This window comes from Leptodactylus fuscus, chromosome 2 (genome assembly GCF_031893055.1).
Source record: "Leptodactylus fuscus isolate aLepFus1 chromosome 2, aLepFus1.hap2, whole genome shotgun sequence".
NCBI classification, from domain to species: domain Eukaryota; kingdom Metazoa; phylum Chordata; class Amphibia; order Anura; family Leptodactylidae; genus Leptodactylus; species Leptodactylus fuscus.
The window spans coordinates 162,867,626-162,887,196 of NC_134266.1; the positions used below are offsets into that span (position 1 = coordinate 162,867,626).

Sequence of the window (19,571 nt, forward strand, 5' to 3'; positions counted from 1 at the left end):
TGTGCCATCCATGATACTCACAGGCACATAGTCTTTATTGGTTATACCCCCATTACCATCAAGGGGTCATTCCCACCCAGTCTGTGAATAACATGGACATTTCTCGCAGTATAAAACGGATATGTGTATAAGCCCTAAAGCCCTGAGAAGAGCTGGAAGAGTTAATACGGGACCACCCCCCTCCCCACTAGGATAGGCTTGGATATGTCACAGCTCTAGTAAATCACTGCTTCATAGAATATTAGTACATAACAGTCCCTTGTGGTGCCCAGGACCAGTAAAGCCTGGATCTCAGGGGAGGGTGATGGCACTGCTGGTACCCCCTCACCTGGCACATACCCCTGCAGTGAAAGTTTGGAAAGTTAGCCTGAGTAATGGAGGGCTAGTGGTTGGTGTATGCGGGGGAAGCCTGCAGAGAGAAGGGGAGGCTTTAGAGGCACAAGACAGAGAGGTGTCCCGGCACTTACCCATGATGTGCCCGGTCCTGCGCCTCCTTGTCTGCCCTGTCAGTGTCCTGTGTGCCGCTCCGGATAGTACGAGATGTTGCCGCTTGCTCTCACTTCATTGGAGATGTAATAGCCCGGGCTGCCTGACAAGCTCTGCAGCGCAGGGGGAGGCGGGCCTGTGACGTCATGCAGCCCTGCTGAGGGGCGGTGCTTGCAGCAGTTAGACCCTATGACGTCACCGTGGAGCTACACTGACAGATTTTTTAATGTACGGTTTATAGGAAATGTATTCGAGGCTTGTGCTCTATGTGCACGTGAGGAGGGGCTGCAGAGATTTAACCCATTCAGTTGTTCAGGACCCTCCAGTATCAAGAAATATTCATCTTTATAGATGGTCCATTATATTTACCTAGGTATTGCTATACTAGGATATCATTGTGAACATTCTGTCTGTACTGGGACATCACTTTGTGCATTATTATCATACTGTCCATTACAACTGAACTGTGACATCACTGTGTGTATTACCCCTATACTATTCCATCAGTGTGTATTATCAATGTGTAGTGTGTATTACCCCAATACTATTCCATGACTGTGTGCATTATCAATGTAATGTGAGCTTGCTGTGTGCATTATTACTGAACTGTGACATCACTGTGTGTATTACCCCTATATTCAATGTAGTAGTATGAGATTGATGTGTGCATCATTACTGAATTGTTACATCACTTTGTGTATAACCCCAATACTATTCCATGACTGTGTGCATTAGCAATGTAGTATGCAGCGCTGGAGTCCTGGGATCGAATTCCGCCAAGGACAATATCTGCAAGGAGTTTGTATGTTCTCCCCGTGTTTGCATGGGTTTCCTCCGGGTACTCCGGTTTCCTCCCACACGCCAAAGACATACTGATAGGGACTGTAGATTGTGAGCCCTATATGGGACAGTGACTGTCAATGTCTGTAAGCGCTGCGGAATATGATGGCGCTATACAAGTAAGCATAATAAATAAATAAATAATATTACCCCAATACTATTCCATCAGTGTGCATGTAGTATGAGATTGATGTGTGCATTATCACTGAACTGGAACATCACTATGTGCATTTTGTGTGCTGTAACATCACTATGTATGTTATTCCAGTATCCCCTTACAAGTTGTGCTATGGGGCTTTATGATTATTTGTTATGCCCAATTCATGCAGATTTTGTGCAAAAAGCCAATTACCTTGCTCAGTCGCCTCCGGCCCACCTTTCCGTAGAAATACCGTTTTTTTACCGGTATGCAAATGAGTTCTCTCGCAGCAATGGGGGCTGACCCCAGCGCTGAAACGGCAATGGGAGCATCTCCACTGCTGCCAGAGAACTCTCTCCAGCGACGCCTCCATCTTCAGCTGCATCCTCCCCTTCTCTCGTCGTCTTCCGTCTGGGTCAACTCCGACGCCTGCGCAGTCTACTTGTGTCTCACTGGCAGAGCTCTAACACAGTAAGTAAGCAGCCATTTTCTTGTGGCCTGTGGGCCGCCCCCATTGCTGTGAGAGAACTCATTTGCATACCGGTGAAAACCGGTATTTCTACAGAGTCGGACATGCAGTACTCTGTGTCTGGTTTAAAAAAACTGGTTTTGCGGTTACCATACATAGTACTGACATGATCAGGAGTGGTGGGAACTAGAGAAAAAAAAAAAAAAAACAGCTACAGCTATTGACTAATACAAAGAGTTTGAGTTGGTGAAAGGTCTTCTTTAAATTTCTCACAGGTAAATAATAACTCTATTGTTGCCCATAGATTTTAGACAGCTGACTTTATTTTTCAAGCAGAATGGGGGATGGAATCCCCAACTGGTCACCTAACACTGTTGTGACCGTAGTCTTGGTTCAATAGTTCATTGAATTCACAAGTCACATGATACAGAAAATGTTATTAAAGTTGGTGCTGCTAGTTTGTGGTATAAGTGATTGTCCGTTTAAAATATTGATAATGATGAGACATATTAAATATAATTCCTATAAAGGCATATACTGTATATAATAGCTCATCCTTTGTATAACAGGCTAGATCTATGTTCTCAGCCGTATCCCAGAGCCAGAGAAATTAAGAACTAAGTGAACCCACCTATTGATTGAACTAGATCAGAGTTTCCCAAACTGTGCTCCGGGGAACACCAAGTGCTCCGCGATATGGCGACAATAAATGGTCAACAATAAAAAAATAGATAAATGTGAAAGGACTTCAAAACCAAAATACTGGTTCACATGCACTCCTAATTTTCTACCTGCGCAGCACTACGGTCTGTTCAGTGAATATATACGAGGCCGGATTAACGCTTCACGGTCAGTGCGGCACTTCCAAACTGGTCTCAGACCACCCTTTCCGGCTTAATATGCCGGTTTCGTATATTCTCTGAACAAACTAACCTACGGATGGAAGTGCTTTAGTCATCTTTCACGCTCGTATTGTGCGGTCACTCGATCCTTGCTGTGTCAGTTTAGTTTGCGCAGTATTTGCAGTTATTCGCCACTTGTTATTTGAAAAACATTCCTAATTTGGTTGTTCAGCAATGGATCGCTGGTTAAAGACTGGATCCTTCAGAAAAGCAGTTAATACCACTGACACAGACCCTCCAGTAGGAGCAGCGGCTTCAACATCTAACAGGTATGTTCAAATATCATGTTAAAAAGTCAGGGGCAACACGGTGGCTCAGTGGTTAGGATTGCAGCACTGAAGTCCTGGGTTCGATTCCCACCAGGAACAACATCTGCAAGGAGTTTGTATGTTCTCCCCATGTTTGTGTGGATTTCCTCCCATTCTACAAAGACATACTGATAGAAAAAAGAAAAAAGTACATTGTGATCCCTATATGGGGCTCACAATCTACATTTAAAAAAAAAAATTAAAAAGTTAAAACATGGATGTTTTGATTATCCAGAACCAGATTTGGGTGATACGACTTTTCAATTGCAGTGTTGGAGAGATTACTGGTGCTGAAATAATTCAACAGGCTGAAGAGTTTGTGGAAGAGTTAGTGACGCCAAATGCGCCAAAAGTCTTCCACGAACAAAATGTAATATCTAATATAAATTCGTTACAAATCCCCCCCGCATCGTTAATATCGCTCATTATCTTTGGCATCTATGTAGGTTTTAGGTAAAATATGTTGCTATAAGTGCTTCCTACAGAATTTCTGTCCTGAATAGTGCTCCTTGACTCAAAAAGTTTGGGAAACGCTGAACTAGATCATATGGAACTAATCTCCAAAATGAACTACTAGGGCGCCATTTTTGTGTGTCTCCATATTAACATAGGCAATAAGCATCAAGCTTCTTTTTATTTAATTTTTAAGTTAGTTTTATCTTTGGGGTTTTGGCTCTTTAAGTTCATAGAGTTCTATCTTGTAATGATACACTTTTTATATTTACACAAGCAAATGTTTAGTCAGTAACTTGAGACATGTTTTCTTGATACAAATGATCACTCAAGGACAGAAGTGAAGTGTATACATTGTCTTTATTTATTACATCGCCACACAATTATCGTCATTGTCAGCTGTTTACTTCCTTCATGTAATTTGGACTCATTATATAGGTTATAGGTCTATTTGGTACCGAACTGCTACCATTTGCATTTCATTATTTTGACATTAGTCTATACCTTCTGTTTGTAGTATGAGATATGTTATTAGAGCACACATTATGACTCTTAAAGGGGAAGTTCATTGAATTTGATCTTATAATACACACTCAGACTGACTGGCTGGGGTACCACTGAATCCCTGGGTGGGCCCCACACCCTTCTGCTTTTTGATTCCAGCTAATATTAACTTACTTATTCCAAATCCTGCCTACAGCAGCCTCTTTCCCTTCCTCTTCAGCCTCTTTGGGGCCCCATGCACCACACATGACATTATTGCATCACGATGTCATATACAGTGCACAGGGCCTGCTGGATGCTTAAGAATGAAGAGGAAGCAGAGGAGGCTGCTGTGGGCAGGAATAGGTAACTTAATAGTGGCCATTACTCCAGCAGGAGTTGTGATTGTAAGGGGGCTTGTAAAAGGCTCCTTTCTGTATTGGGGCCTGCAGAGGCAGTATTACATGGGCACCCAGGAAAGTAGGAAATTTTACGATGTGAGGGTCATGAAGGGGGGCTTTATAGTTTGTGGGAGCCACGAAAAGGTGCATTATACCATGCGGGGCCAGGAAAAGGTGCATTATGTTGCGAGGGCCCAGGAAAGGGTTCCTTATACTGTGTGGAGCAAGGAAAGGCTTAACTCATTAAATCAAAATGTCCTTCCACCTTAAAGGCACATTATATATTGCAATGGCATTAAATTCAGCATTACAATTCTTCATGTATCTCTTTCTGTCACGCAAGGGTTAATCCTGTCATCCAGATCTTGAATCTCATTAGGCTCCTCAGTCTGATCCACAGAACACTAGATGTGATAATCTTGGATTAACGGCTAAGTAAAGTGAAAAGAATCTGGTATTCCAGAAAATTGGCGTTGTTTACTATTGTCATAAAGCTGGCAGTGCTACCACTTTATCATGGAGGGGTATAGATGTTACCTGGCAGTACCACAGACAAAATATATATTGTATATATCCAATGGCAGGCACATTTGCTGAAAGCTGCGTTATTGATAGTGCTTTACTGAATTTAGATTCTGTGTCTATGTGGTAAAAAAAAACAAAAAAAAAACAACAACACTAATTGGAGCTGGACCTTATGGAGGCAATACACATAAGCCTTTAGTCATCTGGAATGCTCTATTTCAGCTGAAGATCGGGGTAAAAAATATGCAAATCTATTCTCCAGGATGTAATTAGGAGAACAGTGCACTCTATACGCCACCCTATAGAGGGCAGCCTCCTTAACATCATGCATGACTCAGTTAATAAGCCTACTATCATGATGCGGATTTAATTGCCAAATTAGTATTTCTATTCCAAAAGGAACAGATTCCCAGCTATAGACAGCGCTGTTTCGGTCTTTTGGACCTCCTCAGCATAGCGCAGGGATACTGATTTGGCAGAGTGAGAGACTATAGACCAGGGTCAGGGGATAATTATACACATTAGGGAGAGTGTATGCCTACATAGGCGTATGGAGACATTCCTGCTCCGCTAGGGATTCTGGGTAAAAACCGAAGATCGGTCATAAAAATTTTGTGAACGACCATTTGCGATGGATGGCGGACAAAAATAGTAATCCTATACGTTTCCAAATAAGATTCCTTAATAAAGGACAACCTACATGTATACCCCAAAGACTTATACCCACACAAATAAGCACTGAAAAGCTAAATAAATAATAGTTTATTCATTCATTCTATAAAAATCTATTTTTGGCTGGCAGTTTGGCAGGATCGGCTGCTTGTAGACAATCACTGATCAGTTTATGCTGGCTCACTGCATTTTTTTTTATACTAAACTACCTCTAAACAGTTTAGTTGTTAATGTTGATGGTGCAAATGATCGAATGTCTGCATCACAACTGTCAAAAAGGTAACCTGTTTGGCCAGCTTAAAAGAGGACCTGTCATGTCCTCAGGAAAGTGCAGTTTTATATACTGCTAGAAAGCTGACAGAGGGCAGGTATCACTGAGGCAGAACCTGGTCAGCAAACTAGGCAGGTGGTGGAGAAACAAACAGGGCAGACTTAGTAATATTGTCTAATATTGCAAATTGGACAAGACAGTCCTAAACTGTACCAGATTTCTCAAAGTGTCTGATGATAAATGTGAGGTAATGTTAGACTGTGAAGTCTTCCATTACACAAGGTAGTTGGTTTGAAAAAGTTCTTGGCGTACAGTGTCACAAAGTAGGTCACACCCTTTCCACAAGACCATGCCCCTTTCATGATAGGCCATATACCGTTTTCGTACAAGTCGTAAAATACTTGATAAATGTGGTACACAGCATGGTAAACAGAATTCTGCCACATTTTGCTGGATAAATCTCCCTGAATGATTTTACCAATCGCCATTACGGGAGTTGTTATGCAGTTTATTATAGGCCTCCTAGCTGAACCTATCTCTAGCAACCAAACTCTCAGGATCCCATTGTCTCAAAAGGGGTTGTGCAAACAAGGGTAGCCCCTTTAAAGAGGACCTTTCATCAGATTGGGCACAGGCAGTTCTATATACTACTGGAAAGCTGACAGTGCGCTGAATTCAGCGCACTGTCGGCTTTCCCGATCTGTGCCCGGTGTAAAGCGCTATCGGTCCCAGTACCGTAGCGCTTTATAGTCAGAAGGGCGTTTCTGACAGTTAGCCAGGGACGCCCTTCTGTCCAGCAGCGCCTATCGTACTGTACAGTGTGAGCAGGGAGGAACGCCCCCTCCCCTCCTGATAATACTCATCTATGGACGAGCTGTGTGAGCAGAGGGAGGGGGAGTTCCTTCCCGCTCACACTGTACAGTGCGATAGGCGCTGCTGTGGAGAAGGACGTACCTGACAGAACGCCCTTCTGACTGTAAAGCGCTACGGTACCGGGACAGATAGCGCTTTACCCGGGGCACAGATCGGGAAAGCTGACAGTGTGCTGAATTCAGCGCACTGTTGGCTTTACAGCAGTATATAGAACTGCCTGTGCCCAATCTGATGAAAGGTCCTCTTTAAGACAAAGATTCTGAAACATTTTCATGTGAATAAGCTTCTGAATTATGCAGAGATTTTGGTGATGTTTATAGACTATGTATATACTAGAGCATATGCATACATACTTAAAGGGGAAAAAAGGTAACCACAATAAGTAAACAAAAGAAAACCTAATAACTGCTAAAACAAATACACTGAGTTACTTTCTATATTCCTTCCCTCAAATTCTATCTTTCAATTACCTCACAAAACAGATTCCCAGAGGGTTCCAAGTGCTTGGTTTCTGTGTAATAAAAGGATATTGGTTTATACTGAGACATTGAGAAGAAGTTCTGACATTTTTTCTGCTTCTTGAACTGTGGACAGTAAATTTTACAGAGGAACAGGACTTCAGGATATACAAGTGATATATGTCTCAGATGAGTAGTATTAAGGAAATGATTGCCTTCGGTTAGTCATTCATCTGCGGTATTGATCCAGGTTAGACAACAGCATACTTGTGAGAACACACAGATGGTTTCAGATACAGCTGCTCATTGTAAGGGCTTTATGCTTCCAGTATTTGCTGTACAGTCTTATTCACACTTCAGTATTGATCAGTATTTTTTTAAGCCAAAACTAAGAGGGGATGTTAAGTACAGAAATCAAATGTAGGAAATACTTATAATTCTGTTATGTTTCCTCTTGACAAGTAGCTCACAGACGTCTATGAAAGAACACATCCCTTGCAGAAGTTGCAGCATGACCCTTGACAGTTCGTCGAAGCTTTAAGCAAGAACAATTTGACCCAGAGGGTCATTGGATTTAGGGCTCAAATATACAGTTATAGAACTTGTGACTAGGATAGCAACTGTATTTTGGCATCTGTATTTCATGGATCCTCATAGACTTGAGTCTTTGAGAGATCTTAAAAAAATAGCCAGAAATAAGATGTCCAAATTTTTGACAGGCTGTTTTCTCAATCGGTTAGAAAAACAGACATATGAACAGCCCCACAGACTCACATTGGTCTGAAAATGCTGTGGCTTTTCATGTTGTGTGGGTATTCATGGTTGTGTGAATAAGTCCTAAGGGATCCCAGGATTTAACGCTAACCATAATTGGGTGTGGATTTTGCTGTAGGTGGATCCCCAGAATAGTCACCAGCTTGCAACTAATCATAGCAAGTCGAGACCAGATACGGAGTATGGAAAAGGACCAGAATGGCCATACCTGAAGCTTGAATCAGGAAAATGAACATTAGGAACGGACCAGAAACAGACCACAAGTGCAGTCAGGAGCCAAGAGTCACCAGCAGGAGAGTAGTTCAGTATCAAGACATGGTATCCAAGGTCAAGGCAAGTGCACAGTCAGGATTCAGATAGTACCACAAGTAGCAGAAACAACTTGAAATGACGCCATCTGATTGTCAGGAAAGTACATTCTTGATACTGTTGTTTCTTTGGATGCAGCCTCAAGGTGGCTTATTCCATGTCTGTTCTAAGTTGCCGTTCCTGGTACTACAAGACTCCTGGACAGGGCCGGCGTCAGCGCACGGCATAGTCGGGCAAGTGCCAGGGCCCACAGAGCCTCTGGGGGCCCCCCGGCACTTGCCTGTCACAATTTCAGCTCATAGGCGTCCGTCCGCCGATGAGCTGGAATACATACGCGATGCAGGAGCTGTGAGCTCAGCTCCTGCTTTAAAGCTCCGGCCCGGCTTGCGTGTGTAGGCGCGATGACGTCATCGCATCACGCCTACACACGCAAGCCGGGCCGGAGCTAAGCAGGAGCTGATCTCACAGCTCCTGCATCGCGTATGTGATTGGAGGGAGAGAGAGAGGAGCGTCGGGGGAACGAGGGAAGGTGAGTGATAGAAGGTGAGTGTAAGTGTTTGTTTTGTATTACATATTAAGGTGAAAGATAATGAAGGGGGCCCATGAAACTGGGGGGCAAATGAAGGGGAGGGGGGGAACGGCATGACACTGGAGAACATGAAGGGGGTGGGGAGAGAACGGCATGAAACTGGGGACAGAGATGGAGGGGGCCCAAAGAAACTGGGGGGCAAATGAAGGGGAGGGGGGAACAGCATGACACTGGGGCAGATGGAGGGGGGGAGAACAGCATGACACTGGGGCAGATGGAGGGGGGAGAACAGCATGACACTGGGGCAGATGGAGGGGGGTGGGGAGAGAACGGCATGGAACTGGGGACAGAGATGGAGGGGGCCCAATGAAACTGAAGGGGCAAATGAAGGGGAGGGGGGGGAACGGCATGACACTGGGGCAGAGACGGGGGACATGAAACTGTGGGCAGATGAAGGGGGAGAACGTGATGAAACTGGGGACAGAGATGGAGGGGGGACATGAAACTGGGGGCAGAGGAAGGGTGTATATGAAACTGGGGGAGAGATGGAGGGGGGGCATATAATTTACAGGTGACTGTAGGAGGATTATACTGTGTGGGAGCACATAATGAATGAGAATGGGTGGAATCAACATAAAAGTGGGTGGAGCTAAATTTGCAGCGGCGCGCAGAGCGCGCCGCACATTTTGCCCCTCTTTCTATTCTTTAAAAGATTGGGAGGTATGGCGTTGGTGACGCCACACTCCTGCATGACGTCACTCGCTTCATCTGCAACGCACAGTGTCTCGACTCCCCCACCTCCTTTACAATGGGGCCCACTGAGGCTCTGTCGCCCAAGGGCCCATAAAAACCTGGATCCGGCCCTGCTCCTGGATATTCTAGATTTCAAGCTCCTTCCTTGATCCTTGGTTACTACATTTGGTTTCTGAACTCCTGAACTACTTTCCCGGTGAAAACACTTGTTTCTCCTGTGCCACATCCCAGCTCCTGGTCACATTCAGTTATGTCTTCCCGGTCCTCATCAATGCTCTAGGTCTAGTTTTGCCTTTGTCCTATGGCTCTTCCTAACATATTTTTATATTACCTGGCCAGCCAGCTTAGTTATCTGAGGTCCTGGGTGTTATCGGATCCTTTACCTGACTCGGAGGCCCATTTAGCATCTTATCTGCATATTTCCATTTTATGGCCGGTGTTGGAACACCCCCACTTATATAGAGGTAACCTATTGCCGATTCATGTCTTGGTATTGCAGATTTGGCAGCGGGCTAAGCAAGTAGGAGTTTACACTGAGGTCTCTATTAAGACCCTAATGTGGGATAACCCGGGTCTGATGGAACTATTTGCCCTCTCGGGTGCACAGAGTTGGAAGCAGTTTGGTGTTATGTCCCTAGCTGATGTTTATGACCTAGGGGCTTTCCGTACTTTTGAATCCCTAAGCACCCAGTTTGGTATCTCCCGTTCCCAGTTCTATAGATTTCTCCAAATCAGGCATGCTATTTCTACAGTTCCCCTCACCAAGTGTAACCATTATAGCATATCCTCTTATAGGGGTGCTCCATTCCCAGGGTCCTGAAGGTCTTATCTCGACATTGTATGACCATCTCATATGGGTTAAGATGTCTGGTTTGGAAACCCCTGCTTTACGGAGATAGCGCACTCTTATCCCTGATCTCACAGACGATACGTTTTCTGATCTTCTGGAGTCAGCACAGTTTGTTTCCCCTGCTGCTAATAATACGCTGATACAAGTTTACATCCTGCATCAAAGCTATCTGACTCCTGCACGCTTACACAAAATGGGTAGGTTGAGAAACCCTGGGTGCTTGCGATATACTGGTATATATGCTGATTTTTGGCACATGATCTGGGAGTGTCCGATCATTAAAGGTTTCTGGTCCGAGGTCGTAGGCCTGTTATCTGATATACTGGGCACTCCGATTCCACTCTTACCTGAAGTATGTCTGTTCGGAGTTTTGGATGAAGAGGTATGGCTGCACCACTCACGTATCTTTATATGGGAATCACTTTTCTTAGGAAGGCGATTACCCTGCGATGGATGGCAATAAAGTGGTATATAAAGGCAGGGGCTGCCCTCAAAAATTTTGTAAGGTTTGGGGCCCGTGGTGTGACTCTCCCTTGACCCTGTATACTGACCATTCTTATCACTCTGCCTTGAATGCATTTGTTCCTTAGATGTTCAAGGGGTGACTCTTGGTCCATGCTTATACTGCATTTGGAGTAATGTGTATGTTCATGTGTATGGTTTTTTGGTGTCTCTCTTGTTTTCTACTCTCGTCCTCTGCAGGTTGGATGGAGATTGATACCTCTCTCGATTTCTGGATTTGGACTTTCTACTGGATGATTTTTGCAAGCCTTCAATTACTAATATGGACTTTGCAGCATGGTTTTTGGTTCTTGTTCTGTTTGACAAGATTTTTTGGTCCAAGGCTGCTTTGGATTTGTACCCTTTGCCATCTCTTATGTCTTGTTTTTTTTCTTGTACTGTAATTTGTTATATACTTTCTCAATAAAACAAGTTTTTTTTAAAAGTGCATATTTATATACCGCTAGAAAGCCGACAGTGCTCTGAATTCATTGCTGTCGGCTGTCCCGGTATGTGCCCCGGTGGTGGAGATTATTATTATTATTGTTTATTTATATAGCACCATTAATTCCATGGTGCTTTACAAAAAATATACAAGTAGATATAATACTAACAATGACCGAATGGCACAGTGGGGTAGAGGGCCCTGCCCGCGAGGGCTTACAATCTATGAGGGAAGGGGGGATAGAGACAGAAGGAGAGGGGGGAGACTGCACAGATGGTGGTGTGTTGATAGTGTTTTTGTATGTTGTAGGCCTTCCTGAATAGGTGAGTCTTCAGGGCCTTCTTGAAGCCTGTGATTGTGGGATCAGTCTTATGTGTCTTGGTAAGGAGTTCCAGAGTATGGGGGATGCACGGGAGAAATCTTGGAGACGGTTGTGTGAGGAGCGGATGAGAGCAGAGCGGAGTAGGAGGTCATTGGAGGATCTGAGGTTACGTGTGGGCAGGTAGCGGGAGATTAGTTCAGAGCTATACGGAGGGGACAGGTTGTGGATGGCTTTGTATGTTAGCGTTAGTAGCTTGAACTCAATTCGCTGGGCTATAGGTAGCCAGTGGAGAGACTGGCAGAGGGGAACAGCCGATGAAGATCGGGGGGGGGGGGGGGAGAGGTGGATTAAGCGAGCGGCGCAGTTTAAGGTGGACTGGAGGGGGGCGTGGGTGTTTTCTGGGAGTCCATGGAGAAGGGTGTTGCAGTAGTCTAAGTGGGAGATTATGAGGGCCTGGACGAGCATCTTAGTAGTTTCAGGGGTGAGGAAGCAGCGGATTCGTAGGATGTTTTTGAGTTGGAGGCGGCAGGAAGTGTTGAGGGTTTGAATGTGTGACTTGAAGGATAGGTCAGAGTCCAGGGTTACCCCAAGGCATCGGGCCTGTGGGAGAGGGATAATTGTGGTTCCGTTAACTTTGATAGATGGGTCAGGTGGAGGGGCCATACGGGATGGGGTGAAGATGATGAACTCTGTTTTCTCCATGTTGAGTTTGAGAAAGGGGGAGGAGAGGAAGGAGGCTATGGCTGCTAAACAATCTGGAACTCTGGCCAGCAGGGAGGTCATGTCTGGTCCAGAGATGTATATTTGGGTGTCATCGGCATAGCAGTGGTATTGAAAACCATGAGATTCTATGAGTTGGCCCAGGCCGAGGGTGTAGATGGAGAACAGGAGGGGCCCTAGGACGGAGCCTTGGGGGGAGATATTGATGATGTTAGTTTCGGCACTGATATTTCCCTACTGTCATAAGGGAACTCCCAATAACTCAGTGTCATCGTTAAGCGGTGAGGAATGCCCCCCTTCCCTGAGTACTCTATCATAGCCTTGTACTGTCAGAGGGGGCGTTCATTACATGCTTCACAGCTCAGCAATCATGCTGAGCTATGGAGAGCGCCATTCTGACAGTGGGGAAATACCGGTGCAGAAACTAATAGCACCAATATCTCCACCACCAGAGCACATACTGGGAAAGCAGACAGCATGATGAATTCAGAGCACTGTCGGCTTTCTAGAAGTTAATAAAACCGTACTTTCATGAGGACATGAAGGGTTTTCTTTAAGCTTTTTTTTACCAATTTATACCCTGGTCCCCTGAAACCCTGTTTATTATATTTGCAGAGGAATATGGGGAGGCTAGAACTCTGGTTCTTCAAATTCGCCTGCAGATGTTCCTGAATCTGTAATGTCCACGACTCCTCACTGTCTCGAGTCACAGTTCCGTTTAGTAGAATGGAGTTGGTTATGTGGCCCGAAAGCAGAGTGAGCTTGGCTCTGGGGGACTAGGGCTTGTATCAGTAGTAAAGCTTAACCAGTGCAGTCTCCTGATGACCCCTTTGATGGTGTTTGAATTCTTGCTACTGTTTTTAGTGCTACCATCAGGTCTTCAGTGGCCTCAGCATTGCTGAATAGAGACCAGACATATATTATATATATATATATATATATATATATATATATATATATATATATATATATATATATATATATATATATAGTATATACATACATACACAAAGTAGGTCACCTGTTCCTTTTATGTAGTTTTTTTTTGCATATGTGAATTACACATGAAAGGGATTTCAAAGACCATATTCTCATGTGATATAGCATAACCTGTTGTGGCTATTCAGTTCAGAATCCATAGCGAAAATCTGCCAACTAAGAGTTACCCAAGAACTTCAAGAATATTTTATTAATTTACAAAGTAAAAATCAGAGGGAAATAAGCAGATCTGATAAGCAACCACTATATCAAGAACCATATATCAATGTGGCATATGTGTAAACATATTGTGAAAAACAGAAAAAAGTAAAATGCTGTCAGAATTCTTTACCAACATGAAATACTATTATTTAGAATAATAAATCAAGGCTACAGCAACCTCCAAAACCACTGTAAAATGACTGAAGACAGCTGATGAGTGGGAATGATTTCTACACAATATTATACATTTTACTCATTTCTGAATATTTAGCAGTATTGATAAATTCCATCCAGTTTGGCAAAATGTATCGAATACTCCAGAACTGTGCTGTAAAAAAGGATTTGAACTTTGTATTTTTAAAGCACATGCTCCATTTTTTGAAAATCAGGTATAAAAGTGGATGGGGTCAGCCTGTCTGTCTATACTCCAGATTTATCAATTGGGACTTCACTAAAAGTCCCAAAAATTGCTGCAATCTAACTCCAGGTAGTGGGTGAGGAAAAAGTACAGTAACAGTTAAGACGACAAGTGTATGATTTTAGATGCACCAAATTATACTAAGGCCTGGTTCAAATCTGCGTTCGGTATTCCGTTTGGGGACCCCCAAATGGAATACCAAATGCATTGACAAGCGGTGAGCTTATGAAAGTACACGGACCCCATAGACTATAATGGGGTCTGTGTGTTTTCCATGCGGTGTCTGCATGTGACATGCGGAGAGAAAAGTACTTCATGAATTACTTTCCTCTCCGCATGACTCGTGCAGAGACCGCATGGAAAACACACGGACCCCATTATAGTCTATGGGGTCCAAGTGCTTTCATTGTTCACCGCTTGTCAATGCGTTCAGTATTCTGTTCAGGAGGTCCCCAAACGGACTCCATGAACAGAATATTGAACACAGATATGAACAAGGCCTAGCACAGACGAAAGCAAAACTGACATATATTTTCTTCAAGATAAAGGTCCCTTCATTATGCCTTTCATGAGAATATTTATATCTCCGCCCCTTATTTTGGTCGGGAGTGATGGTCATAGTTACATATAGCTGGATGTCCGGGAGATACAGCAGTATATTGCCATCTCAACCAAGGCTTGCTGAAAAGGAATACCCCAAAAAACGTAAGTGGTTTCTCTATAGAATCAGCCATCAAGGTTGCACAGAATTGTCAGTTTTACAGGAGGTCGGTCACCCACAGAACACCCAAATCTATATTTTTAATAAAAAATGCTACGAGTTACTATACATCTGTAGAACTTAAAAAAAAATTATAAACCAAGGCTGTCTCTCATTTACTCAGTTTTATAGTTTCAATATATGTTTAAGCGCATATTTCAATACAAGAAAGTGATAAAATGTAAACCTTATATTGAAAAAAAAAAAAAAAGCATAATGTGCCTGAAATCCAGTACAAAAATATGTAAGACTTTTCATGGACATGGCGTCTGTTCGCACAGATCTGGTGTGGAAATCTATTGCTCTTAAGTTGATACAGCTGTGTTTCTAACATTACTGCTACATCCAGCAATGTAAACTGTTCAGGTCTCTGCCCAGACACTTACAGCTTTAATGGGATGATCGGCCAGTACTTGGGTTGTTTTTTATCACAATGTCTATCAAAGTTGAGTTGCATTGCTGTTTCCATTCCTTGGATTTGAGCTGCATCTTCTCCATAAAGTTTCTTCATCTCTACTCTACGTCTTTCTCCGGGCCTTTCAGACGGAGGTTCAGTAGATCTTTTGGTGGGAATGTGCAGATCATGTCCGGCATCTACATACTGTTCATGCATTTCCTCTTCAAGTTGCTGCTGTTTCTCTGAAAAAATAGGGTAGATTTTATATAAGAAAGGATGGAGAAGTTGCTTTTGCCTCAAATATCTCACAGAAAAGTACACAAGTGCCAAATATCCCCATCAACTCAATATGTTATCTGGTCATCAAATGAATTGGCACTCAGTATAAATGAATGAAGTCAATCCTGTAGAGCAGAAGGGGCATCATGGTACAATCATTCTGAGAAATTGCCTTTATTTTCCATAATGCTCCCAGCCAAGTTGTTCATTGCTTTTCGACAGAAGTCTATACCAGTGATTAATCCTATTAGCTCAAAGCAAAGCTCAACAGACCCCATAGGTTACAGATATTGAGCTGAGAACGTACACATGCCAGCAGTGAAGCTTAGACAGAATACCTATTAGGTTATGTTAGTTAAGCATGTCCATACTTTCAATGAATTCTGACAACCCATATGTATTAGAGTTACACTTCAAAACCAGGGAAGGATCAGGGCAGCCCTGTATCAATTCTGTCAATACAGTCTATGCCTCAGCAAGAATTGGGTGCTAACCTGATCAGCAACACCCAGGTCACAGTTTAAGGCTACAATCACATGAACAAATTTCACCCATGAAACTTGGTCCGTGTGTTGCCCGGATTTAGCAACCTGAACAATATGCTGGAAGAGGGACCACTAGCATTTATATTTTCTATGATGCTAGGTATCCCTTCCTCCCAATATTGTTCAATATGTAATGAAACAAACAAAAAAAGAACAGCATGCAGTTTTTTTACATAAAAAGGCAACATGTAAATCCAGGACTGGGTTTATACGGCGCTTTGTTCCTGAAGGACTTCATGAAGTTTTTAATTGTAGTAATGAGTATTATGTTAATATGTCAGCCAACCAGACAATTTAATGGCCTTTAGCCTACAGGAGAGACGTATACTCATTCCTGCAATTAAAAATCATGTGCAGCAATACAGCACCATGTGAACCCACATATATGAGATGAGGCAAAAATAGACAAAGCAGCGGAAAAAAGTGGGGATTTTTTGGTGGCATTTTTCTTGTGTTTTTTATCACTACGTGTGGTCTTAGCCTCAATGACATTTCTTAGTGCCTTAGCACTTGCACCTTCTACACCAGGCTGTTTATTACCATGTCTCCTTTTAGGCCTTATTCGTAAAAAGGTCAAAAGAGTTTGTTTTTGTAGCAGCTGAGGCAGATTTATTATTGTTTAATGTCAGTTTTATACCCGTTTTTTGTGACAAATTGGCAGTATTTGCACCACCCGTGCCACATTCCCAAAAAGGGGGGGGCTTAGTGAGGAGCCAATCACCAGACTTATGATCATTTATGTCAGAAAACTTGCATAAATAATGATCTATGAGATGGTGTAGCTTTGACTTTGGGAGCATGGCCGGCAAAGCAGGCAACTTGACATAAATGAAGTGAACATCTGCCAGCATGGGGAATTCAAGTCAGACAATAGCAATAAAAATAAATAAATGAAACAACATTTACACTTAAAAAAATTGATAGGAATAACTGATATCTTTTATTACTGCTTCACAGAATAAGGACTCATAATTTGGCTGAAAGATGATAACCTTCCATGGTTCATGTAAAACAAAACGTAGAAACTGCAGGGTAATAGCAACATAATACAAATGCTAAAATGTAGATTATAGCCATCTAACTTAGGCCTCGCACACAACCGTACTTGTTTTCCTTATATTATTAGATCAATATTGCTCAAATAATATCTTCAAAATCTAGGAGCAGGTCCTGATCCTGTCCGTACTTGAGGCACAGCCTCGCCCATACAAGTATCAGATCATACAAGTCTTTTTGCAGATCCATGATTACTGGTTACATACAGATGCAGTATAATTCCTGAATACAGATTTTGAAGACAGTAAAAACCACTATGGTTGTATGCATGTAGCCTACTTACAACAACGGATTTATATGGGCGGTGTAATAGGGATTCAATATATCTAAAGGTAATAGATTACATTTTTGTAAAACGTCACAATAAAACCGTGTGCATGAAGTCAAGAGAACTAGTGGGTGCTATGAAGAGCACATCTGAAAGGACAACTCCCGTATCACCGAGCAACAATTCATCTATAATAATAGAACAGTGGACTTCTGACTTATAAAAGGCATTTAGGTCAGGACACCTTTCTTATGTTCCTAACTGTCATGGTATCATGACCAAGTTCTTTCTACTGTCTGCAAAACTACAGATCTGTATTCCGCAAATCCATGTTCATTTTACATCGTATATCATGGATCTACAAAAAGTCTAGCCTTGGGACCTCATATAGTTATATTACTTAACTTAAGCCTAGATACTGATCCATAAAAACTACTGATGTGTGTATAGGACCATAGAAGTGAATGGATCTGTACACTAGCATTACAGATAATACATGAGAAAGCAAATATGGATGTGTGCATGGGGCCTAAAGGCCCTATTAGAAAGGATAGTTTAGCAGACTATCGTTGGCCTGTCTAATAGTTTGCTCATTCAATGGGTGATCTGTTGATTTTTGCTAAAAAAAAAAAAAAAAAAAATTATATTGCAGCTTATCATCAGAACTCTATTTAGGGTATGCTGGTGGCAAAAAACCATAGATTGTAAACCCTCATAGATTATAAGCCCTTGTGGGCAGGGCTCTCTATCCCACTGTGCCAGTTGGTCACTGCTAGTATTATATTTGTTTTGTATATTTTCTGTACCGCATGTTAATGTAAAGCACCATGGAATTAAAGGTGCTTTATTATTGGGAAAAGTCATTTTTCGCTAAGCACATACTTGCATAGCCTTTAGAAAGGCTATTCTTCATGTACCTTTTGTATGTAAATCGCCTCAGTAGTTTTTGAATGAGACAGTTTTTATTCATATGCTATTTAACCTCCAGCGTGCACCCAGAAGTGTCTGTGAGCACCCTCTGCTATGTGTGTGAGAGCAGAGAGATGAGTCATCATCATCAGCAGCCTCCCGGCTCTTATACACATAGCAGAGAATAGCAGAGGATGCTCGGTGAGACTTCCGGATTGCACAGTGGTAGCTAATTAGCATGTGAATAAAAACGGGCTCATTCAAAAACTACTGAAGCTATTTACATACAAAAGGTATGTGTGGAATAGCCTTTCTAAAGGCTGTGCAAGTATATTTTTAGTTAAAATCACTTTTCCCAATGATAGAGCCCCTTTAATGGTGCTATATAAATAATACTACTACTAATAATAATGAATGTATATCCCCGGGGATGCATGTTTTCTGCATTTGACTGTATAATCAGGCTGGTGAAGAACAAGATCTAAATCGGAAGGTTTTATAGTTGATCACCGCATGATAGAAAAAAAATCTTTACATGTAATACCACCTTAAGACATGCGATTGGTGGCATAACTGCTTCCTTCTTTGTCTCCATTAGTTGCCATACACAAAGTCCAGTATACCTTGTAAAGAAAGTGTATATATGTAATACTTATGGTAGAAGCAAGGGTCAGAACAATTGTGGTCCTGAGTGTTCCCCTGAATAAGAGGTGAATTCAGAGGACCTGCAAAAAACCTTAGCACACAACAAATCCTGGCATGAGTCACAATTTCCCTGGTAAATGGCAGCAGATGCACAGTTAAAGCATACAAAAGGGTGATGAGGGGGAAGTGGGAGGTGGGATGTGGGAATGTACAAAATCTCTTGCATCGAGAGTGCCAGGTTGGAAAAAGGAAAGCATCAAGTGGAAAAAATGAAGTAGCTCTGCCAAGCCTTGAGCCAATTCCTGACAACCCAATTTCTTTCAATAAGAGAATTTGGTTTTAATTTCTACAACATGTTTCTATCACAATAAGAACCGTCTATTAGTTTTATGTATTTAGAGCTGTCTAGATTTGCTAAAAAGTGTTATTTCAGTCATCCAATTAAAGGGCTTGTATTCTACATTTTATATTACAATTACATTGTTTCATTTACATTATATAATAAATCAATCCAAGAGCTGAGATTTATGTTCATCGGTCAGGACTTTTTTTTGTGTGCACTTGTTTAGCATTCAGTTTTTGTCTTTTTGCTCTTACAAATAGCTCAAAAT

General features: G+C 42.4%; 2 protein-coding genes across 4 annotated transcripts in view; both read right to left on the reverse strand.

The window, feature by feature from the left end:
- The window catches only part of GPM6B (glycoprotein M6B), a 105,606-nt gene extending 105,002 nt beyond the window's left edge, over window positions 1-604 (reverse strand). Inside the window, exon 1 of the mRNA XM_075264979.1 lies at window positions 468-604. Within this exon, the coding sequence (XP_075121080.1) occupies window positions 468-471 (4 nt within the window). The 5' untranslated portion in view covers window positions 472-604. The remainder of the gene's footprint in view (window positions 1-467) is intronic.
- A 14,109-nt stretch (window positions 605-14,713) lies between these two features.
- The window catches only part of GEMIN8 (gem nuclear organelle associated protein 8), a 41,680-nt gene continuing 36,822 nt past the window's right edge, over window positions 14,714-19,571 (reverse strand). For all 3 annotated transcript variants that reach the window (XM_075264984.1, XM_075264983.1, XM_075264982.1), the window contains exon 4: window positions 14,714-15,500. In XM_075264984.1, coding sequence (XP_075121085.1) covers window positions 15,244-15,500 — 257 coding nt within the window. In that variant the 3' untranslated portion in view covers window positions 14,714-15,243. The remainder of the gene's footprint in view (window positions 15,501-19,571) is intronic.